This window comes from Gorilla gorilla, chromosome 8 (genome assembly GCF_029281585.2).
Source record: "Gorilla gorilla gorilla isolate KB3781 chromosome 8, NHGRI_mGorGor1-v2.1_pri, whole genome shotgun sequence".
Lineage (NCBI taxonomy): Eukaryota > Metazoa > Chordata > Mammalia > Primates > Hominidae > Gorilla > Gorilla gorilla.
Genome location: NC_073232.2, coordinates 44050299 through 44074699, shown reverse-complemented (window position 1 = coordinate 44074699; position 24401 = coordinate 44050299). Strand labels below are relative to the sequence as shown.

Here is a 24401-nt window from a genome sequence, read left to right as displayed (position 1 = left end):
GGCTCAGCCCCTCAGCCAAGCACTGTCCTCTGGCTATTGGCGAAGGCTGGGCTGGAAGAGATATTGCTTTAGAACTGACAGGGGTGGGGCTCTGGGCCAGGGGTGGCCCAGGGGCTGGAAGAGCCGTTGTTCTCGTGTGCAAGGAGGAATCTAGCTGTACCTGCCAGCAGCCAGCCCAGGGCCAGAGTTTGGGCTCTGGGAACCACCTGACCCTGAGCTGCCACCGCATACTTCAGTATCTTTGAGGAGAGTCCTAGAAGCTTTTGTCATCATCCTGGTGGACCTACGCAGGGGTCCAAGTGGGCATCCCCAGCATGGGAGCTGGGGGTGTGAGTGCTGGAGTGAGCTTGAGGCTCAGCTGGAGGACCAGCGGGGAGCCTGGGGAGCTGGCAGCTGTCGGCAGTCCCAGCTGCTGCCGGCACACTCCCTCTTCCTGGGCCTCCCCATCCCTTCCTGAGGCCTGCATGTTTCCCCAAGGCTGGTCCTACCTCCTAGAACTGTAGCCTGCCAGAGGGTTACCTGACTCCCTGCTGACACCTCACCTGGCTCTGGTTATACGGAGAGGCCAAAGCTCTTTAGGGCCAGCCAGACCCAGCCTGACTCCTTGGTGCCCACCTTAGACATCTGGCCAGCCCACCTGCTTCCCTGCAGCCTCCTGCAACCTGTCTGTGTTCCTTCCAGGATGAGAATGACAACCCTCCCACCTTCAGCAAGCCCGCCTACTTCGTCTCCGTGGTGGAGAACATCATGGCAGGTACAGGCTCAGGTCGGGGGGTGGGGGGCACATGAAGGTAGGCAGCCAGCAGTCACGGCACCCAGGATGTGCACACCCTGGCTCTGCACACAAATTGTGGGAGGTCCATGGCCTTCTCTTTCCCTGTCCAAGCTCCTTGACAAATCGGGGAGCCTTTGGAAACATCTAGTTACCTGCCAGCTAACAGCTAGTTCCAGAGCACCTGCTATGTGCAGGTGCTGTGCTGGGCACTTGGTTCCTGCTCTCCTCTAACTATAGTCTAGTGGGGGAAGAATAATGATCCATGATTAATTAAGCAATCTTGATTAAACAGTCTTAAGTGTGCAGAGGGCTCCGAGACTATAGCACTGTGAGGCAGGTCCCAGGGGCCATGATTTCAGAGGGGTGGCCTTACAGCGGGGCATATGTTCCTATGTGAGGATGCGATTGAGAGGCTAATCTCTGGGCCAGGCTCAGGTTGCAGGGCTCAGTTTGCAGACCCAGCACCACCAGCTCCACACTCAGGTTCCAGGGGATCTGTTCTGCCCTTGGGGCAGGCTGGCAGCTTCGCCCTTACCCTCAGAGCAAATGATCCTAGCAAAGAAAACGCCCATGTCAGGAACTGCTGCAGTGGCTGAAGGAGACGGGAAGGCTGGAATCAGGGACAGTAGAGTCATGGATGGTGGAGTCAGGGACATTGGAGTTAGAGATGCTGGAGCCAGGGATGGTGGAATAAGGGATGGTGGAGCCAGGGGTGGTGGAGTCAGGGGTGGTGGAGTCAGGGGTGGTGGAGCCAGGGGTGGTGGAGTCAGGGGTGGTGGAGTCGGGGGTGGTGGAGCCGGGGGTGGTGGAGTCGGGGGTGGTGGAGTCAGGGGTGGTGGAGCCAGGGGTGGTGGAGCCAGGGGTGGTGGAGCCAGGGATGATGGATTCAGGGGTAGTGGAGCCAGGGGTGGTGGAGTCAGGGGTGGTGGAGCCAGGGGTGGTGGAGTCAGGGGTGGTGGAGCCAGGGGTGGTGGATTCAGGGATGGTGGAGCCAGGGGTGGTGGAGTCAGGGGTGGTGGAGCCAGGGGTGGTGGAGTCAGGGGTGGTGGAGCCGGGGGTGGTGGAGTCGGGGGTGGTGGAGTCGGGGGTGGTGGAGCCAGGGGTGGTGGAGCCAGGGGTGGTGGAGTCAAGGATGGTGGAGTCGGGGGTGGTGGAGCCGGGGGTGGTGGAGTCGGGGGTGGTGGAGCCAGGGGTGGTGGATTCAGGGGTGGTGGAGCCAGGGGTGGTGGAGCCGGGGGTGGTGGAGCCGGGGGTGGTGGAGCCGGGGGTGGTGGAGCCGGGGGTGGTGGAGCCGGGGGTGGTGGAGCCGGGGGTGGTGGAGTCAAGGATGGTGGAGTCAGGGGTGGTGGAGTCAGGGGTGGTGGAGCCAGGGGTGGTGGATTCAGGGGTGGTGGAGCCAGGGGTGGTGGAGTCAGGGGTGGTGGAGTCGGGGGTGGTGGAGCCGGGGGTGGTGGAGCCGGGGGTGGTGGAGCCAGGGGTGGTGGAGTCAGGGGTGGTGGAGTCAGGGGTGGTGAAGTTAAAGACGCTGGAGTCAGGGATGGTGGAACCAGGCATGGTGGAGTCAACGGTGGTGGAGCCAGGAGTGGTGGAGTCAGGGGTGGTGGAGTCAGGGACAGTGGAGTTAAAGATGCTGGAGTCAGGGATGGTGGAGCCAGGCATGGTGGAGTCAATGGTGGTGGAGGCAGGAGTGGTGGAGTCAGGGGTGGTGGAGTCAGGGGTGGTGGAGCCAGGGGTGGTGGAGTCAGGGGTGGTGGAGCCAGGGGTGGTGGAGTCAGGGGTGGTGGAGTCAGGGGTGGTGGAGTCAACGGTGGTGGAGTCAGGGGTGGTGGAGCCAGGGGTGGTGGAGTCAACGGTGGTGGAGCCAGGAGTGGTGGAGTCAGGGGTGGTGGAGTCAGGGGTGGTGGAGTCAGGGGTGGTGGAGTCAGGGGTGGTGTAGCCAGGAGTGGTGGAGTCAGGGGTGGTGGAGTCAGGGATGGTGGAGTCAGGGATGGTGGAGTCAGGGGTGGTGGAGTCAGGGATGGTGGAGTCAGGGGTGCTGGAGTCAGGGGTGGTGGAGTCAACGGTGGTGGAGCCAGGAGTGGTGGAGTCAGGGGTGGTGGAGTCAGGGATGGTGGAGTCAGGAGTGGTGGAGTCAGGGGTGGTGGAGTCAGGGGTGGTGGAGTCAACGGTGGTGGAGCCAGGAGTGGTGGAGTCAGGGGTGGTGGAGTCAGGGATGGTGGAGTCAGGAGTGGTGGAGTCAGGGATGGTGGAGTCAGTGGTGGTGGAGCCAGGGGTGGTGGAGTCAGGGGTGGTGGAGTCAGGGGTGGTGTAGCCAGGGGTGGTGGAGTCAGGGATGGTGGAGCCAGGGGTGGTGGAGTCAGGGACAGTGGAGTTAAAGACTCTGGAGTCAGGGATGGTGGAGCCAGGCATGGTGGAGTCAGGGATGGTGGAGTCAGGGATGGTGGAGTCAGGGGTGGTGGAGTCAGGGGTGGTGTAGCCAGGGGTGGTGGAGTCAGGGATGGTGGAGCCAGGGGTGGTGGAGTCAGGGACAGTGGAGTTAAAGACTCTGGAGTCAGGGATGGTGGAGCCAGGCATGGTGGAGTCAACGGTGGTGGAGCCAGGAGTGGTGGAGTCAGGGGTGGTGGAGTCAGGATGGTGGAGTCAGAACTGGTCTTTCCTGGCACCACGAGGCCTTCTAAAGAGAACCTCTGGGTACCACTCTGGCACCTGACAATGAGCTGCGTGGGTGCTGGGCTGCACCCAGCCTCCCCTGCCTGTCCTAGTGAGGCATCCCCTGGAGAATGTCACTGCTAAAGAGCCGCCTCCAGCACTACACCCCCATCCCTGGGGACTCTGTCAAGGAGAAGCCTTCGCTATGGCACTTAATTCTCTTCAGGGGTATGTTAGGGCTCATGTGACTGTCCTCCTGCTCAAGGCAGGCCTGAGGGTCATATTTGAGGCCCCAGGGCCACAGGGCCACAATGGCCTTCCTGGCCCCTTGCCCCTCGGGACTGCTGATTCATCCGCTGGATGGTCACCACCAGCCCTGCAGCCCAGTGGAGCTCCCTGTGGGGCTCAGCCTGTGGCCTCAATGCTTTATCCCTCAGGATCCCAGCAGCAAACTCACAAGTTAGAGGGTATCTTCAGACCCAGTCCCAGGGGAGGAAGTGATGCTCAGGCAGGTGAAGGCGCCTGCCGAGGCCCTGAGGGGTCCAGTCTGGGTGTGAAGATTCCAGGAACCTGTGCACCGGACCTCCTCGCCACTGGGCCAGAGCTGGCAGTTGGGTGGCAGGAGGGGCTGGAGCCAGAAGCCCTGGTGGGCACAGCTTCAGGACAAGCTGCTCTCAGGGTCTGGACAGGGTGGCTGGAAAAGCTGATACCTTGAGTCAGGATTTCACGGAACTGGAAATAAAAGGGAAGGCCTTAACTGAACATTAAAGAGAAAATAAAAACCCTTATAAATTCCCCTGAACAAGATAAAACTAGACTGAAATTGAATACAGTAAATGTATAATAATTTAATATGGAATTTCATGTCTTTTGACTCCAAGTGACAGTTGGCCAATCTGAGTGTATTTAATATAGTGGCCAGCCAAGCAGGGGCCAGGGAGACAGGAAGACACCAGAGGGCCCAGTCCATCCCTAAGCCTCTCATGAGCCTTGTCCCCACCCAGCCCAGCGATCTCAGCTCCAGGAGCAACAATTGAGCCGCCCTTGTCCCTGGGATGTCGCAACAGGCAGGCCTCCCACCTCCCTGAGAGCTGGTCACTGGGAGGGTCCCACGTCCTCCTCTTGGGCCAGCGCAAATGGTGCTCCCAGGGCTGGGGCCTTGAAGCCAGGGGCCCAGGGTGAGCAGCACCCCCTGCCCCCACCTTTTTCCCCCTGAAGGAGCCACGGTGCTGTTCCTGAATGCCACGGACCTGGACCGCTCCCGGGAGTACGGCCAGGAGTCCATCATCTACTCCTTGGAAGGCTCCACCCAGTTTCGGATCAATGCCCGCTCAGGTGAGCCCCCCACCCCAAGTACCCCGGTCCTCCACACCCTGAGGCTGACTGTCCCTACCCGGCCCCAGGACCAGCCTCTGGGCCCAGGTCCCCTTCCTTTCAGTTTTGAGCAGGCCAGCTTTGAGCACCAGTGTAATCCATGAAATATTAATTTGAGTGTGATTACTGATCTTACCCAAAAAATCACAATGTGAATTGATCCAGTGAAGGATGTCTTTCAAGGGTGAAGAGTTGTATTATGTTTTAAATGTGTTCCATCTTACAACTAGCTGGTTAACACACCCCTCTTCAGGAACACCTTTATTAAAGCCTCAGTATCCCCCTCCCTCAGCTGCTGACCTCATTCTTAAAGCTTGGCTCCTCTTCTTACACGGATGTGTGCCTCAGTTTCCCCACCTGTAAAATGAGGAAGATCATATTAGGGCTGTTGTGTGGATTAAATGATACATAATAGGGAGCAACTTTGAATAGTCCCTGGCACACGAAAAGTGCTAAAAAAATTACCATCATTATTCTCTTTTGTTTATTCACCTGTGAGCCCCCTGCCCCCAGCTCCCAGCTCAGCCCATGTAACTCTCTTCTTTCTTCTTCATCTCTCCATGTACATTCCTCAGTTTTCTCTCTTCCTTGAAGCTGGGAGAAAAAGTGGGCAGAAAGAAGCAGCAAGAGATCCAGGCTTTCAGCCAGACCTGGGGAAGAATTGGGACTTCTGTACATTCATTCATATGTTCATTCAGAAATTGGGGTGGGGGCTGCTCTGAGCCAGGTGCTGGGGCACAGGAAGGAATAGGGGGACATGGCTCTGACCTCATGAGGTTGCTAGTCAGCTCAGTGGGCATGCAAGGCACCCCACTTCCAATACGCATTTCTGTATGAGTTAAAGGAACTGTCGATGCTAAACAGCTACGCCCTATCTCAGTGGCTTGAGACAATACAAATTCAAATTCATATAGTCAACCCATGTAGATGTTGAGTGACAGCCTTCCACATGATGATTCTGGGACCCAGGCCTCTTCCATGTTGTGGCTCCAAGGTCACTGCAGAAGGGAAAAGAGAGCATGGGTTATCAGAGCACTAGGAGGAGGTTATGGGCCAGGCCCTGCCTGGCAGTCACATCCAAGTAATAATTCTCCCCTGGGAAAGGAGCAGGAATCTTTGGTGGACACTGGCCATCCCTGCTGCAGGTGGTAAGTGGCCAGCAGGGCATCAGCTCTTCCTGCTATCCATCCCTCCATGTTGGAAGTCAGCCTTCAATCCCTTTTCCCGGAGGCTTGGGAAGCAGATGGCTGGTGCTGACGGGTACGAAGACTGAGGAAGGGGACCCAGGGCCACTGTGAGCCTCTTTTTCTATCTCTGAGAAAGTGAGGGCCTTCCTCCCAGCTCTCAGGAGCTTCCCCCCACAGTGAGCCCTCATTCCCAGGGGTCTCAGAGTCATGTCATGAATGGATATGAACCACATGCCCAGCACTGTTCCCAGGGCTCTGAGCAGCAGCAGCATCTCATTCTGCCCTCCTCACCTGTGACGCAGGTACTAGCCTTATCCCCATTTTCCAGATAAGGAAGCTGAGCCACTGGGGAGGTTAAGTAACCTGACTGAGGACTCGCAGAGCACGAACTTCTGACTCCAGAATCCAAACATTAAAGGCGCCATTATATGAGTAGCTCCCTGGCCTTTTAGCCACCCCTGCCCTTGCCTCCCCAGTCAGGGCTCCAGCTCCACCTGGGGCCTTTAATGACACAGACATTTTCTTGCTGCCTTAACACGACTTTGGCTCCAAAGGTGTAAGTGTTTTCCTCTGAGTTCCTCGGTCAAATTAGCCAGGGCTACTCCACAGAGGTGGCCTTAATTGGATCTAATTTCCCAGACAGGAGAGGCCATCTATCATGCCGACAAGTTCACGTTTAAAACTTTTTAGAGATTAATTTCTTCCTTGCCCTGCCAATTAATTGACACCACCCTGGCAGGGAGTGTGGCTTGTTGGGCAGACCTTTGTGAGTCTTCCATTCCTGGCCTCAGCACCTAAGCTGCCCTCTCACCCACCCCCAGCTCCCTGCTCAGCCCTGCACAGACCAGAGGGCAAGCCAGTGTGCCACAGAGGGAACTGTCAGGGTAGAAGCGGTCCTAAAAGCAATCTGGTCCAGCTGCCTTGTTTTATGGTGGAAAGAACCAAGCACAGAGAAGTTAAGCGACTTGGCCCAGGTCACACAGCTCAGGCATTGGGGATAAAAGATGGATAGCACACAGGCCCTGCCCGTGGGGAATGCTCACAGTCCATTGGAAGGAAACAGTCATTTTCTGAGTGTTGGGAGCCTCACCTAGAATTACTGTAGCCTCACAACAGCTCTGCATGGAAGTCACACTAATCTCCATTTTATAGATGAGAAAACTGAAGCTTCAAAGAATTAAAATTCTCCAAGGCCAAGCGTCTGGGAAGGGCCATAATCAGAATTCAAATCCACATCTCACATCTTCACCACGTGGGTGCTCTCCCATGGCTGATGCAAGATAGTAAATGGCCTGGCTGCTGTGATTGCTGAAGTCTGCTGGGACTGGCTCACTCTGCTCCCAAGAGCTAGCAAGGCACTCAATTGTGAACTCCATATTCAATACCATCAAGTTGGTAGCTTAAAATGGGCCCTGGTGGGGCTATTTACACCAAGGAAATTGGCAAATGCCTTTTTTTTTTTTTTATTTTGGGGAGCCAGTTGTCAAACATTTACCAGCACACCACTATCAGGGTGATGTTTACATTTCAGTTACACCAAAATACAAAGAAAGACCAAATACAGGCGAACAAGAAATGTTGTTTAATTGTTCAGATTTAGCACACTAAAAAAACTCGAGGCAATGTAATTATGCTATTCACAATGTAATTAGGAAATTATTTTATAACTATTAATTATCAATGCACGATAAGGTTGGATAGGTTGAACTGTCCAGTAATGAGTCACAAGTTAGACGCATGCGAACACCCGGTGTTTTTATTTCCTGTCATTGTATTTCTGTGACTGTATAAATAAACAGTGCCTGGCACTGTTCTAAGATTTCCATGATCTTAATTAAATTAACCCCACAATAGCCCTATGAGGTATTTCCTATTATGGTTCCCTTTGGACCCTATGAGGAAACTGAGGCACAGAGGATTGAAGTAACTAGCTCCAGGTGAGAAAGCCAGTAAGATAATGTCAAAAGTCTAAACAAGAGGTGATCTGTGACTGAGCTTAAGGCCTAATGGCCCTCCTGCCCTGTTCTCCACCCCTAACCCCGAGAATCAGCTTAGATTTTCCCACATCTGCAAATATTTCTTCCTCGTGGGGTTATGTTGCCCAGCCCTGGGGAACCAGCTCCCAAGGCACAGGAGCTCTCCCGTCTCCCACTGTGAGCACCAGCTCAGGAACACATCCAGGCTGCCAGATCATGGTAGCTTGCTAACATTTCTCGTGCAAGTTCTCACTCTCTCTCCTTCCCTCGCTCTCTCCTTCCCTCCCTCTCTCCCTGGCCCACCCAAACCCTCTCACGCACCCACTTCTCTCTCTGACAGGGGAAATCACCACCACGTCTCTGCTTGACCGAGAGACCAAGTCTGAATACATCCTCATCGTTCGCGCAGTGGACGGGGGTGTGGGCCACAACCAGAAAACTGGCATCGCCACCGTGAGTGCGCTCCCCTCCCGTGCCCCAGCTCCCCCTCGCCAGCCAGGCTGCTGCTCCCTGCTTGTACCTCTGGACCCCCGTGTCCTGAGCCAGTGTGAGGCTTTGTGAGAATGAGCAAGGGGGCAAAAATGAACTCATCAGCAGCAGAGGTCAGCCCCCGGGGCCACCACAGCTGTGGGGAAGAAAGGCATCACCACCAGGAATGTAGGGGCACTTGGGAGGAGCAAAATGAAATACTTTCTCTCCTGCCCCTAAAAATCCAGGAGGGCAGGTGGCAGAAGGCATGAGCCCCATAGGCCCATCCTTGCCTTGGTGCCTGTCAACAAAGCAGAAGCAGGCATTCCTGCAAGGAAGAGCAGCTCAGAGCAGGAAGCAGGGCCCTGGAGGGTCCCTGGGGGCTTGTTCTCCCCCAACTAATGTGCCCCAGAGAGTAGAAAGCTAGAGGAACAAAACATGGGGGCCTCGAATGAGCTCTCGGCTGCAGAAGTGAAAGGGGAAGTGAGAAGCCCTCTGTGGGAGAGGAAGCGGGAGGACCAGCTGACAGTCACTCCAGCCACCTCCCCTCTTTGTTCCCCATTCGGTTTCTTTGGCTCACCCTCAAAACTGTGGCCCTCACCCAGCCTGCAGCAGCCACCCCATCCTTACCCAGCCAGAGAGGCTGGAGATGGTATCGTGTGGCCAGGGATTTGATGGAAATATCCCCAGTGCCCTACTCTGTCAAGGGAGGCTCCTACTAATAGGAATCAGAGCCCTATAAATAATGTACCTGGTGGCAGGTGAGCAAGGAAATTGCTTGGCTTGTAGCTGAGACGGGGAGGCTCAAGGGATTCTATTAGATCCCCCACCCTGTCAGTCACCTTCAGCCAAGACTGGAGGCAGGGATGGGGGAAGTCCCAGGTCACAGCAAGGATTTCAGGGGTTATCACATCCGTTCCACTGCCTCCTGATGGGACAACACTGGAACTCTCTCTCCTGAAGGGGCCTGGCTCCTTCCTGCCCTCGAAAGCCCGGGCCCTGCCCAAGGCTCCCAAGGTTGGTGGAACTGGCAGAATTAATGCGAAGATTGCCCGTGGGCATCTGAGCACTTTTCCCCTGGCAGGCCCTGCCCTGGCCCATCTCAGCTGGGTGTGTCTCCCAGCGCCCCTTATGGCTTCACAGGTAAACATCACCCTCCTGGACATCAACGACAACCACCCCACATGGAAGGACGCACCCTACTACATCAACCTGGTGGAGATGACCCCTCCAGACTCTGACGTGACCACGGTAGGTGGTGGCAGAGCAGCAGAACCGCCAGGCGGCCCTTCCCAGGGATCTGTGCCCCTCCCACTGCGATTCCAGGGGGCCTTCCCCTATGGGGCTGGTGGACTCTGTGTCCCTCTGAGCTGGCTCTTGCAATAGAGTTCTAGCGGTTCTCCTGTATGGTGAAAGGCAGTCAGAGGTCAAGGGAAAGCCCTCATCCAGCCTCCAGTGTCAGTAGGCCTCAGGCTTTGTCAAAGGGAGCTTCAGGCAGCCCAGGGACAGTGGCAGGGGAGCTCTGGCCGGTTCCGCTTGTGAGCCACACGTGCCCTTAGAGCCCGGGACTCTGGCCACCCCCTCTGGAGAGCTCCCACCCCACACTGCACAAGCCCCAGCTCCACCCCAGCACCTGTCTTTCACTGCTGTGCCCCTGCAGTCATCCATCTGGGTCAGCTCCCCCACGGGCTGGCCCCCAGGGCTGCCCAGCAGGGGTTGTGTTCACCTCAGGAATTTTCTGGCACAGGTTTGCCAGGTTTGCACAGGCCCCTGTGTGTGTTGTGTGCTCATGTGCAGGAATGTGCACAATTCAGGGTGCAGAGGGGAGACACGGTCAAAGCCAGGGCATCTCCAGCGGAGACCAGAATCCTGGGGAAACTGAGGAAGCCCAGGTCCCAACCCCACACCATCTGCTCTGCTGGGAGGTCCACATTTTTCAGCCTTCTCCTGCCCCATCCTGTACACCACGTGGCCTTACTTGAGGAGGCTTGTCCCCACATGAACATCCCCACTGCCACCCACCCAGCTCTGTGGGGGACATGAATCCTGGCAATTGACTGAACACCTGGGATGTGCTCTGAGCCTCCCCTGAGGGCTTCTCAGGAACTCTGTCCTCCTCACCGTAATCTCACAAGGCAGAGGGATTCCGTTGCCATTGCACTGTGGAGGAGACAGACTTAGAACTTAAAGGCTTGCGCAAGGTCCCAAAGCTAGTAAAGGGTGCGGTCAGGACTCGAACCCTGGTCTGTCTGACTTGGAGACAAGGGATTAGAAACCACCTGGCCCAGTCCTTATTCCTCTGGGAGGGGACACCCACACACCAGCTGACAGCCAGTCAGTGAACAATGTGGAAAGGAAGATAGGCATGACAACCAATCCTTCCCTCCCTCTTTGTCCTTCCTTCCAGGTTGACCTCCTCTCCCATCCAGAGCCACTGCCAAATGTGGCTCTGGCACTGGAATAGGCACAGTGGAATAGGGCAGAGGTGAGGGATCTGGAATCTGGGATTTTTTCAAAGCCCCGTAGAGGAATTCCTTCCAGCCCAGGGCCAGGTTTAGAAACCAGGACCCTTGCCCTTTGACACAGCTCTCTAGGCTCTTTGGTGGGTGCTCTCTGCTGCCGCCTTGTGGGCACTGCACTAGCCCAGGGTAACCTCCTCCCCACCCCAGCCAGGGATTCCAAGAGCTGGGGCTGGATCTCACCTCTGAACACCTTCTGGTCAACCCTCACCTTTCCCTTAGGTTTTTGGGAAATTCCTCCCAAAGGGAATTGAGGGGCAGATGAGGAAGGTTGCTCTGGGAAAAGGGGGCTGCACAGGACACCAGCCTGGATTGCCGTTATCAAATAGTACACCTGGCAGACAAGGCGTGGGTGTGCCAGGTGAGGACTGCACACAGTCTTGGGCATCTGCAAGCTTTGGTCCCCCCGCCCTTCACCAGGTCTCCTGCCCTCCACATGTCCTTCTGAGCCATGAGCAGGCACAGACAATGGACCAAGGGCCTGCTGCCCAGTGCCTCCTCACTCTCCAGGAAATCCACGAGCTATCAGGGAATGCCTACTGTGTGCCAGGCCCCACGCTTCTCAGGCTGAGGGTACAGGAAGCAACACCAGGCCAGGTGCAGTGGCTCACGCCTGTAATCCCAGCACTTTGGGAGGCCAAGGCAGGCAGATCGCTTGAGCCCAGGAGTTCGAGACCAGTATGGGCAACATAGTAAGATCCCCACCCCCTCTTTATAAATTTTTTTTTTTAAGTAGCCTGGTGTGGTGGTGCACACCTGTGGTCCCAGATACTCAGGAGGCTAAGGCAAGATGATTTTTGAGCCTGGATGATAGAGGCTGCAGTGAGCCAAGATCACACCACTGCACTCCAGCCTGAGTGACAGAGTGAGACCCTGTCTCAAAAAAAAAAAAAAAAAAAAAAAAGGAAGCTCCCGCCCTGCCTGCCTTTGGGGAGTGTCATGTCACTCTTCTGTTCAAACCCCAGTGGTTCCCATCTCACCCTGTGCAAAAGCCAGAGCCCTTGCCAGACCTACAAAACCCTCAGGGTCTGCCCCATTGTCACCCCTGAGGAGCCAGCCGCATCATCACTATCTGTAGTACAGAGCGGGTGTGGCTGTTCCACCGCTGGCGTCAGGTGGGCACAGGCTGGAGATTTTCAGTGCCCCAGGGTAGTATTTGAGACCTGAAAAATAAATGTGATGACCTGAAAGTTCAAAGAGAAAAGGGAAAAATCAAAACTAAAACTTGTTATATGAAACATCTATCAGATGAAAGATGGCAGCTTTAGTAACTATGAAATTTAGTGTTTGTGAAAATTTCATTACATTCGAGGACAAATTGGAGGTTAGATTTTTCTAGAATTCTTGAAAATTTTCCAGAATTTTCTGGAATTCCCAGTTACGTATGATGATTGCCAGGAAATCAGAAATCAAGAAGCTTATATGTTAGTCAAGTTTGTCATAGCCAAATATTTTGAAAAGCAAGTTATAAAAATTATTTCCAATTTTATAGCCATAAAATGTATATATGCATACATATGTATATACATGGGTATGTCTCATTACCTTGGAGAGGACCCCCTGGAGCCTTCTAGGGCCTCACAGTGCCCCAGGTTGAGGTAGGGTCTGTGGCCAAAGTGTGAGGTGAGGTGACTACAGAGGGAATAGCTAACCGAGGTTCAGGTGACAGAAGGAGGAGGTGATATTTGAACAGGGGCTGGCCCACCACCTGACTCATCTCCCACCCCGCCCTTCCCACACCCACCGCACACACCCACGCCCACAACCACCACCCATCGCCAACACACAGGCCTTTCGTTTCCCTGCACCCACTCAACTCTCCCCCAGCTCAGAGCCTTTGCACAAGCCCTTTCCTCCCTGACCCCTGCTCTTTTCATAGGTAGCTCATTCTGTTTCATCTGTCCCAGCTTAAAACGTCAGCTGTCTTAGAGAGCCCCTGCCTGACTACTGTCTAAAGTAGCTCTGACCCCTCTCCAAATTCTGTTTCCTGCAGAGCTGGACCCACAATCTGTGCTTATTTGTTTGGTAGGCTATTTGCTTATTAAGAGGCACGTGGTTTAGTGATTAAGCAGGCAGCCTCTGGTACCAAAATGCCCAAGTTCTCACTCTAGCTACACCACTTACCAGCTGTGTGGCTTTGGGTAAGTTGCTTAACCTCTCTGTGCTCCAGTTCTTCTCATCTAAAAAATAGGGCTAGTAAGAGTCCCCACCCGATAGAACTGTGATCAGCGCTTACTGAGCCAAGATATAGGAAGCACTGGCACATGGGGAGTGGTCGGTAAATGGTAGCTGTCACCATCATCACTATCATTACCATCATCTGCTTCCTTTGCTGGAATCGCACTTGTCTTGTTCACTGTCAAACCGTACTGCCTAGCACAGTTCCAGGCACATTGTAGGTGTTCAAAATATTTCAAAATATGTGTTGTTGAGGACTGATTCAGCTGGTGAATATCTTACCTTTCCTTTCCCCTACCCCCTAGCTCAGCCAGGCGGTAGCTGGGTCTTCCTTGTCAGAGGTAGACTAGGGCGTATGGCCTAAGACTCTCTCAAGAGCCCTCTCTAGACATGGCATGGGCCACAGCACCTGGAGTCGGAGGCACAAGGCAACCCCAGTGATTTTCAGAGCTTGCATGCAGACAAGTGTCTTCCCACATGTGGCTTCATTTGGGTGCATTTGGAATTGGTGCAGTGTGTGCATCTGCATGCACCGGGTGTGGCCTGGCATGCAGGCACTGAGGATGTCCACCTGCACTGGTGTGCGCTGGCGGAGTGGCCGTCTCTCTGTCTGCAAGGGAGATTTTGGTCCCACTCTCCTTCCTGGCTCCTGCAGCTGCCTTCAAGGACCTGGCTGATGGGCATTGATTTAGAGCCTTTCAAAGCCCTCCAGCAAAATAAAGGAGAGGGGAGAAGGAGAGAATTATTCCCTGTCAGGCCAGGAGAAAAATGACGGGCGTGAAATGGGAAATAAATGAGGGGAAAGTGGTGAGATTCTACAAAATCGCCCAGCAGGGAGCCTGCAGGAGAGGTCACAGCCCTCCACCCTCTCCTGTACTCCCAACCTGCCCTGTGACCAGGGAGTGGGTCAAGAGACCCAAAACCATTGCCCATGCCCCAACCAGGATCACTTGGAAGCAGCTACCCCGGCACTCTCTGGCATGGTAGGGGCAGGAAGAGGGAATGGAAGAGGAGAAACCACCCGCCATGTGAAATGTATCTCAGCCTGTTCAGCAACAGGCCTGGCCTGGAACAAGTGATTTAACTGCTCTCTTCCTCAGTTTCCCCATCCAGAAAAATAAAATAGGGAGAAAATCATCTCTCCCCCAGGCTGGGTGTGGTCGCTCACACCTGTAATCCTAGCACTTTGGGAGGCCGAGGCGGGAGGATCACTTGAGGTCAAGAGTTTGAGACCAACCTGGCCAACATGGTAAAACCTTGTCTCTATTGAAAATACAAAAATTAGCCAGGCGTGGTGGCTTTTGCCTGTAATCCCAGCTACTCGGGAGGCTGAGGTGGGAGGATCACTGGAACCCCAGAAGTGGAGATTACAGTGAGCCGAGATTGCACCACTGCACTCCAGCCTGGGTAATGGAGCAAGACTTCGTCTCAAAGAAAAAAAAATTCTCCCTTTTCAAACTGTTGAGAGAAGCATTGTAGAAACACAAGGAATGCTGGTCTTCTATGTCCATCTGTGAAACGACTTGGCCTGTTTTAAATTATGCCTGGAGTACCTAAGAGCCCTATCTCCTGTTTGCAAAATGGGGTGTTGGGCTCCCCTTTATGGAGGCTAGGGAAACTGAGGCAACGTGCCCACAGCAAGATAAGGACACCTCAGGCCTGGAAGGCAGGGACCTCCCCTCCTCTACCCTTTGGTGCTGCGAGGTTGGGAAGGGAGAGGAGGGCCGAGCAGTCCCTGGTGGGAGTGGGGGCTGCCCCCACCCCTCTGAAGGGGAAGCCTGCCTAGGGTGCCACAGCATTCAGCCCTGCATCAGCCTCTCTCTCCCCGGCCTCCCCAGGACCCATGGACAGAGGCAGATGGGAGTTCTCAGCCAGGGCAGCTCATCTGTCTGTTCTGGTCTGGTGGCCCCAGAGACACCTCTGGCTGGGGATTAAGCAGAGGAGGGACAGATTCTGCTGCCAAAGCACAAAAGGCTCCACGTCAAGTAAGATGAAGGAGCTGACAAGCCTGGCTGTCATCACCGAGTGTCCTGCAGTTAAGAATAATACTGTCCTGATGTGGCCCCAGGGACTGTAGTCACCTCTCCCCCCCAACCACCACTGATCTTGTCCACCCCTGGTGCTACAGTGGCCTCTGCAATGCAGGGTCAGGGGTGAGCGAGGGGTAAGGGCCACCTCAGGAGCCTCCAGGCTGGGAGCTGGGTCAGCTCCAAGGCTGGTGCTGTGTGACCCTAAGACTGGCCTGTGCCTCTCTGGGCTCTGCTTTCTCCTTGTGGAAGGCAGGGCGGTTGGAGGACGAGGGAGCTTCCCCACAGAGCGGGGGATCGGTGCACGCAGGGGGCCTCGGCGAAGATGAGGAGCCCTCAAAGGCTGCAGGGGGCCCTTTGCCTTTTGTTTATGACCTGGCTGTGTGGGATCTGGGACACTAAGGGACAGCAGGCTGTGGGGTTCACCGACCCTGTGTTAGGATGGCACTGAGCACTGACCCCTTCATGACGTGGGGGTTATAAGTGGGGAACCAGGCTGTAGGCCAGGGAGTTGAAGGGGCCAGAGTGTCTGAGGTCCAGTCCTGAGACCCTGCCCCTTATCAGGGACGATGTACCTCCCTTCCAGGGAGCTCCACACTCTCCTTCCTTAACACTCCCCCAGCCCTGCGACTGCCCCAGCTAACTGGGTCCCGCCTTCTGAAACTGGGCCCCAGCCATGGCTTCCTTCACATGCCCTGTCATCTCTGGTGTCACAATCTAATGCTTCAAAGGAAGGAAGGGAGGGAGGGTTTAATGAGGAGGAACCCAGTCTCCAAAATCCAGGGTTTCAAATCCTTTCAAAAATCTTAGCTGGAATACAGACTCCCCAGCCGTTCCCAGCCTCTCCCCTAGAGAACTCCTGCCTCCCAGCCCTCTCGGACCCCCCTACCGGGCCCAGCGGGGATGCCCATTTCCTGGGCCAGAGCCAGGATGCCCCCTCCCCAGGACCAACGTCTGAGCTCAGATACTCCCGGCCAGCCCAGAGACACCCTCCCCAGGCGCGGCTCAGTGAAGGGGTCTGCTCCCTCCCGGGCAGGTGGTGGCTGTGGATCCAGACCTGGGGGAGAATGGCACCCTGGTGTACAGCATCCAGCCACCCAACAAGTTCTACAGCCTCAACAGCACCACGGGCAAGATCCGCACCACCCACGCCATGCTGGACCGGGAGAACCCCGACCCCCATGAGGCCGAGCTGATGCGCAAAATCGTCGTCTCTGTCACTGACTGTATGGACCCCTCTCGCCCCTCACAGCCCCCACACCTTAGGCTGCGGGTGTCCCTGGTGACTGGGCCTCTGGGGTACCTGGGGCCCACCCAGGAGGTCTACGTCTGATCACCAAGAGTAGAGTAATACCCACGCCCCAGTTGTGACTCCTAGAGCACCCTGAGGGAACGGAGGGAGCTGGGGAGGGGAGCTGTGAGGCCCAGGCTGCTTCCTGGAGGGGACTTTGGGATGGAGGGCTCTGAATCTGCCACCCTCTCACCACTTGCCTTCTTCCTGTCCGTTTTCTCTTGCACCCATCTTACCCTGTCCTTGGCCCCTTCTCGCCCTGGTCTTCCCAGGTGGCAGGCCCCCTCTGAGAGCCACCAGCAGTGCTACAGTGTTTGTGAACCTCTTGGATCTCAATGACAATGACCCCACCTTTCAGAACCTGCCTTTTGTGGCCGAGGTGCTTGAAGGCACCCCGGCGGGGGTCTCCATCTACCAAGTGAGTCTCTATCATCTCATTCCTACCAACCCAGAAGTGGGCAGTGGGTGCCTGAGGAGCCTAGCCCAGGCTGAATACTTTGCAGGGCTGGGGCAGGGGAGGAGCTGGGTCTTGAAGGACAGAGGCTCTGGAGACGTGGAGGGAAGTGTGGCAGGAAAAGGATAGGGAGATGGGCAAAGGCAGAGGGAGAGAGAGGGAGAGAGGCAAAGATGGAATTCTGGAAGTCATGTCCAAGTTTCTCAGGGCCTGATTATGGAGGTCTGGCCCAGGACCTTGGACCTTCCATTCCCTAAGCCTGCAGATGGTTCTAGAATACAAAGAAGGCCAGATGAGTGTAGCCCTGGGCATCTGCCTCTCCCATGCCTTCCCATAAGCCCCGGATCAGCTCCCTCTACTACAGTAGAGGGGCCTCTGTCTACTTTGCAGGGCTCTAAAGAGACTTGCCCAAGACCCCTTGGCCAAGCACATGGTCTGATCTTGGGCCTGGCTTCTTTGCCACCTGTTCCATCATCCTCTGATTAGAGGGATCCTGAAGGTGCTGGTTTAGGGGAGATGACATCCAGGGTTTCAAGTCCTTTCAACACCTCAGCCCTCCAGGGGCCATTCAGAAACACTGGAGACCCTCCTGGTTAAGAGCATGGGCCGTGGAGTCCAACCAACGGGGATGTGAATCCCATCTCCAGCACCAGGGTGCTGTGTACTTGGAGCAAACTGCTTAACCTCTCTGAGTCTCAGCTTCTCATCTGTGAAATGGAGATAATAATAGTACCTGCCTGGCTGTGCTGTGGGGACTCAATCAGACACACGTATGAAGCACCCTGGAACTTGGACACAGGAAACACGGTAGCTGTGGTGATCACTGTGTGTCTGTCACGAGGGCTTACACCTGAGACACAATGGCTGTATCAGGTTAGCCTGTTCTCATTAGAAGAAGATGGGGTTGTTTGTCAGGATGCCAGAGGGGGTGAGCTTGGTGGTGCCCCACAGGCCCGCTGTGCCTCAGTTTCTTCATCTGCAGGAGGAGGTGAATGGTGTTCTTTGGCAGGTCCCCAAACTCCCAGCAGGGGGCGCCTCAATCCAGGGAACAGCAGTCGGTCCCCGAGGAAGCCCCCAGACCGGAGGGGAGGCGGGGTGAGAGCGAGTCAACCCCCAAACTCTGTTCTCTGGGGGCTCACAACCGGCGAAGAAAGATGCCCACCAATGCAACTTCTGAGTTCATAGAGGAAGGAGCGGGAAGCGTTTAACTTGGAAACTGTCCTCACATACAGGATGAGGGCCCTCCCTTGACTGTGGCTCCCTGGTCCCACCTAGGACCTCAGGAGATACAGATTTCTGCTGGTTGTGCAGAAGAGCGTTCTCCAGGGGGTAGAGCTGTGCACAAGTAAAGTAAAAGTACTGAGCCCCCCGTCCTGGAAAGCATTCAAGCTGAGTCCAGACACCTCTCGTCCAGTTTGTTGGATGTGAAATAGATCAGACGACCTTGATATTGTCTTCCAATCCTGAGAGTCTTGGCTTAATCCAAAACTCTTATTTTATTTATTATTACACATTTCCCCAAATGCCTTGAATCCACTCCAGTAAAACATTCAGGGTACCAGGGTCTTGAGTCGGGCAATCTGATCAGGACTGGAGGTGCAAATGAGAACAGTGTAGGAATTTGGGAGGAGGCTTGCCTGTGCATGGCCACAAACAGTTTTTTAAAAAAATAATAATAATGAAATCCTCAAGTGACTTTTAAAAAAGAACCCTTGATGTAATTTTATTTTTGTTGTTACTATCTCACAAATCAAAGCAAAGCAGGGGAGGGGAAGTCTGTGAATCCAGCCTTCTACGTGGTTGAACTCCAGATAATGGTGGGGGGGTCCTTAAGCTGGAACAGCTGCTCCAAATCTGGGAGGGCTTCCTAATGGGGAGAGCAGGAGATGAAGGGGAGAAAGCGCTGTAGAGACCTGAGCTCTTATTTAAAAAGTCCCTCTGCCACCCCATCACCGGCCTCACTTGGTGCATCTGGACGCCTTTCAGCTGACATGCGACCCCCTTAGAGAGTGCCTGGGAGGGTGCCCTGGGGACAGTGGCCTGGCCTAAGGCTTGGAGGGGAGCAGATGTGTCTAGCTGCAGCCAAGTGTGGCTTGGCAGGGAGGAGGAGCACTTCTTCGGGGAGAAGCATCCATCCCAGTGTCCCCTCCCCGCCCTCATGCTGCCCCTCCTTGCCCTCAGGTGGTGGCCATCGACCTCGATGAGGGCCTGAATGGCCTGGTGTCCTACCGCATGCCGGTGGGCATGCCCCGCATGGACTTCCTCATCAACAGCAGCAGCGGCGTGGTGGTCACCACCACCGAGCTGGACCGCGAGCGCATCGCCGAGTACCAGCTGCGGGTGGTGGCCAGTGATGCAGGCACGCCCACCAAGAGCTCCACCAGCACGCTCACCATCCATGGTGAGGGGGCGCAGGGGCTTCTGCTGTGTGCTCAGTGTGTGGGCACAGGCCTGGGTCAGGGGCAGGGAGAGAGGGGAGCCCATGTCCCCCACTGCTGTCTATTGGACTTGTAGGCACAGGCTCCCTTGTTAATGAGGTGCCCTCCTCAGCTGGAGCCATTCAACACAGCAGAGCCTTCTCCACACCTGACCGCTGCCTTCAGTGCCCCAGAGCTCAGGGGCAGTGGCCTGGACCTGCTGCCAAGGCCCCATCATCCCCACCCCTCCTAGCCTCTGATCGTGGCAACAGCAGAGAGGGCTTGAGCAGGGCCCGGGACCCTCAGGGTCATGAACAGGCAGGGAGGGTGCAGAGCCCTTTGTCTTCTTTGGAAGGCCAGAGTTTTTGTTTGGGAGACATAAAGGAGACCTCCCCCTCCCATGGGTGTGGAACCCCTGGGCTGGCAGTAGCAGGGCATCACCCTGGGAAGAGAGCAGCTGGGACTCCCAGACTCCCTAAGATCCTCATCCCCCTGGGACTCTCATGCTCATTCCCAGTGTCTCTGCCCTCTATTGGTGAAGGGACAGGGTACTGTTTCCACTCCGGATGAGTCTTTAATTTTCAGGACAGGATGCAGACATGAGCTGTTGCCAAGGGGCCAGGAATAACCCCAGGGAAATAAGGGCAGAGTTTAGCAGGCAAGACATGGCCTGTTCCCTGAGCCTGTTCAATCCCATCCTAGCTCTGCCGGCCTCCATGGGATGGTAGGGGGCGGGGGAGGGTGTAGTTAGCTCAGCACAGGCTCAGACACTGACCCTCTTCAGTTGAGACCTAAGATGATGAGGATTTCGGAGAGCACAACATTCTCTCTCCCATTGGTCCGAAGCTTGCCTGTGGGTTTCTGTTGCCAGTTTCAGGACCCCCTTATTGGCCGATGATGGACAGGGAATATGTCCCAGCTTTAAGAGAGGACCCCTGGAGGGCCTTTCTCCAAGACTCAGCAGAAGCAATAACATCAAATGGGCCCAGGATCTCTCCTGGTGATACCATTCAGAGGAACCCAAGTGGGGTGGGGATCACTTCGCTATGAAGGTTGTCCAAGCCCCATCTGCCTGAGGAATAGGGGCCTAGCATGCAGAGCAGAATAAACACATCTGTAAGGGAAATTAAACCTTATTTCGGGGGGTGGGATTTTCAAAGTGAGCTCCCTTTGCTGAAACTCCGTTGCATACTGAGGGTAGACCTTGAGGCTCCAGCCCTCCACTGTGCCACTGTGTGACTTTGGACAAGTCACTCAGCTGCTTTGAGCTCCCGCTTCCTCAGCTCCACAGTGTGTCTGATAATGCCCACCTCCTAGGGTGCTCAGAGGGCTGCATGTGGTCCTGTATGGGAAGCACTCAGCATGGGCTTGGCACGCTGGACAAGCTCGTAAATGGTCACTGTCATCATCGTTGTCATGATTGTCCGTGTTGCCATGGTCGTTGTTAGGCACGTACTGGAGAGAGGTTCTAAGGTTTTCTCTCCTCCCTTTGACAGCTGAGCAGCAATAAGCCCCCAGGGCACAGGGACAGCGGGAGGGTCTGGAGCACTGGTGGGCCTGGTCCTGGCCCCGGTGGGCATGGGGGGCCCTGGGCTTATGGCCAGGAGGTGTTGACACAGATGCCACTTGGAGCCCGTGACTCCCTTGGGAATTCATTCCCTACTTGGTCTGGTGCCGGAGACGCCGCTCTGGAGCTGGGTCTTCTGCGGCTGAAGCCAGGCCTAGCCCCGGCGCCCATTCTGCCCCGCAGTGCTGGATGTGAACGACGAGACGCCCACCTTCTTCCCGGCCGTGTACAATGTGTCCGTGTCCGAGGATGTGCCACGCGAGTTCCGGGTGGTCTGGCTGAACTGCACGGACAACGACGTGGGCCTCAATGCAGAGCTCAGCTACTTCATCACAGGTGCTGCCCCCGCCTCTGCCCACCTGTGCAGGCCTCCTGGGGCCCTGCCCCCACCCCTCCCAGATAGACAGCCAGACTAGGTGGGGGCAGGTGAGGGTGGAAAAGAGGCCAGGGCTCTACCGTTGGGCTTTAGCCTCTGGTGGTGCCTCCCGAGGATTTGCTCCTGGCTCTTCCCAAGGGCTTTGCAGCTGGATCACTCTGGACTGGCTCCCTGGGGACCTCCTGAACCTGTTGGTTGCAGGGACAGGGAGCATCTACCAAGGTTCATTCTAGAGGGAGGTAAGGCCCCATGATTCCTAGGGAGGAGCCCTGAGCCCCACTCCCCACCCCAAGTCTGGGTGACAGAGCAGTGACTTGGAGGAATGTGGCCTCATCCTTCCTTGGGGACCTGTTGAGAATTCCCATCTGTTTAGAGGCAGATTGTTTTGATCTCCCTAAATGAAATGGTTTTAGCTCAAAAATGTTGCCTGGCTGTTGTCTGCAGAGCTGTGGCCACAGATGATGAGGCCATGTCCTGGCTCACAGGGGAAAGTGAGCTGCAATGGATTAGTGATGTCTGCCACAGTGGTAGGATTGGTAGGTGGTGGTGCACATGCCATGGATTTGCCATTCCTGGATGAGAACACAGCTTCTTAGCCTCCCCGACACACGAGAGATGCTGGGACACATGGGGGTGCAGTCTTCCCCATTCCTCAACCCTCTTTGGCCCTTTTACTGGCTCAGTCTTCTCTCTGTCCATGACCTGCCTACCAATGCACATGTTGCCTCTGCATATGTGTGCCTGTACACACGAGCAGGGCACACACCAGCCTTCCCAATGCCTCCCCATGAAGCAAGGAAGCCCAGCTCACAGCCCATCTGTGGCTTTGCTGCGGCCAACGTGACCTCCCAGCCCTCAGCCTTCCCTTTCTTCCCTCACCTCCCTGAAGGGGCCCAGCACCCTCAGGCCCACTCCTTACAGTCTGGCCCTCAAGTCGGCCCTAGGGAGGGCTTAGTTACTAAGACCCCTCACATGGCACCAGCTCCATGGCTCCACTGCCCACACTATTTACATCCTAGTTCTGCCCTGGGCTCTCCGGGAGTCAGAGTGTGTCCCTTGCAGATGGTACTTCAGACACTGGGGAGCACTGGAGGTTTGGGGGTCAGGAGGCTTTCCCTAGGGGCAAACCAGCAAGAACAGGGGAGCACCTGGCAGCCTGCAGGATGACTCTTCAGCACCCCAGAGTGGTGGGCTCCCGCTGACCTGCCCAGAGCCCTCCCGGATTTTCAGTGCACATTCTGCAAGGAGCTGAGCCCAGTCCTGCCCGAGCTCACCACAAAGCTGGTGCCGTGGTGCCCTCTGCTGCCCAGAACACCACACTGCTCGCCAGCTGGCAGGGGAGGGGTCTCCACGCTGTTCTGGGAGTTCCTTCCTGACTCCCGTCCACCGCGAGAGGAGACCCTCACACTTCCCACCTGTCCCAGAACTCAAGGAGACTCAGTAATCCCTGTCTCCTGTACACCTGCCTTGACTCCTCCCTCTGTGGAGCCTCCATGTCGGACCACTCAGGAAGCTTTGCTCCTCAGTCCATCTCACCTCCGAGATGAGGGGCCTGGGGGATGCTCAGCCAACCCCAGAGTTCTCAGCAACATATACAAGCCCCTATGCAGGTTAGCTGCTCAGACGCTTCTGCAGGACGGGCAGGGAGCGGAGGGGTGAAGGATAAGCCCAGGGACCCACGCATGGAGAAACCCAGAGTGGCACAGGCACATCACTGAGTGAGGGGTTCTCCTCTGTGAGGTGGAGGCTAAATGAAATGGTCTGCATGAAGTACCTGTAAACAGGAGGTGCTTCGTGAAGGTTAGGAACTGATTCCAGGCATCTGGCACCCCCACTGAGCCCACCCAAGCTGCACCCGCATCAGAGCACCTCAGGCAGGGCCGAATCAGCAGCACAGCCTCCCACTCCTGGACTCACCATCGCGGGTCCCAGATCAGGAGCAGAGTCCCCGCTTCCCCTGGCCGGGAGCTCTGTTTCCCAGCCGGAAGCTTCCTCTCCTTCACCCACAGGTGGCAACGTGGATGGGAAGTTCAGCGTGGGTTACCGCGATGCTGTTGTGAGAACCGTGGTGGGCCTGGACCGGGAGACCACAGCCGCCTACATGCTCATCCTGGAGGCCATCGGTATGCACCAGTCCCGCACCCACCAACACAGTGATCTGGGCAGAGTTCACACAGGGTGCCTCCCAGGAGCCGGCCTTTTGCTAAAGGCTGAACTCTGCCCAGATGCCAGTGGAGAAAGGGCCACCAGGCACTCACCAAACATACTCAGCACTTGCCGGGCATGAGGCTCACTGCGTGGTGCCACATGCAAGACACTAGGATGGTAAGGTGGGAGCTACATGGGAGACCCACATGTAGACAAATTACTGCAAATCCAGGCAAGCCAGCAGGAAGGGAAAAGGATGACATAAGAGTATTGGGCAGTGGTGCAAATACGGAGGGGGAGAGGTCACGGGAGGCTTCCTTCACGAATCGGCATCTGGGAGTGCCTTTGAGTGAGTTAGGACCCTCTCAGTTGAAAATTTTAAAATAAAATAAACTGACTTCAGCAATATGGGCTCACAAAACCAGTCCACTGGGAGATGTAACTCCCGGTATGACTGGATTCAGGGCTCAGGTGACACCTCAGGCTTCAGTCTCTGCACTGGCTAGCACTGCCTCCTGTGTGTTGATGTATTAGTCTGTTTTCACGCTGCTGATAAAGACATACCCGAGACTGGGTAATTTATACAGGAAAAAAGGTTTAATGGGACTTACAGTTCCACGTGGCTGGGGAGGCCACGTGGAACTCACAATCATGGCAGAAGGCAAGGAGGAGCAAGTCCCTTCTTACATGGATGGTAGCACGCAAAGAGAGAATGAGGAAGACCCAAAAGTAGAAACCCCTGACAAAACCATCAGATCTCATGAGACTTATTTACTACCACGAGAACAGTGTAGGAGAGAATGCCCCCATGATTCAATGATCTCCCGCTGGTTCCCTCCCACAACATGTGGAAATTATGGGAATACAATTCAAGATGAGATCTGGGTGGGGACGCAAAGCCAAACCATATCAGTTGGCTTTATTCTTCAACTCACATGGTGGCAGGTCATTGGCCCAGCCTCACCTGTACACATTCTCAGGTTCAAGTGCAGCAG

The 24401-nt window shown here is 55.6% G+C and overlaps 1 protein-coding gene across 1 annotated transcript in view; it reads left to right on the top strand.

Annotated features, from left to right (window-relative positions):
• The window catches only part of CDH23 (cadherin related 23), a 419032-nt gene that overhangs the window by 289729 nt on the left and 104902 nt on the right, over positions 1–24401 (top strand). Inside the window, exons 19-27 of the mRNA XM_063709996.1 lie at positions 682–754; positions 4643–4759; positions 8302–8414; positions 9573–9680; positions 16190–16379; positions 16717–16862; positions 19080–19299; positions 21066–21218; positions 23268–23381. Coding sequence (XP_063566066.1) covers positions 682–754; positions 4643–4759; positions 8302–8414; positions 9573–9680; positions 16190–16379; positions 16717–16862; positions 19080–19299; positions 21066–21218; positions 23268–23381 — 1234 coding nt within the window. The remainder of the gene's footprint in view (positions 1–681; positions 755–4642; positions 4760–8301; positions 8415–9572; positions 9681–16189; positions 16380–16716; positions 16863–19079; positions 19300–21065; positions 21219–23267; positions 23382–24401) is intronic.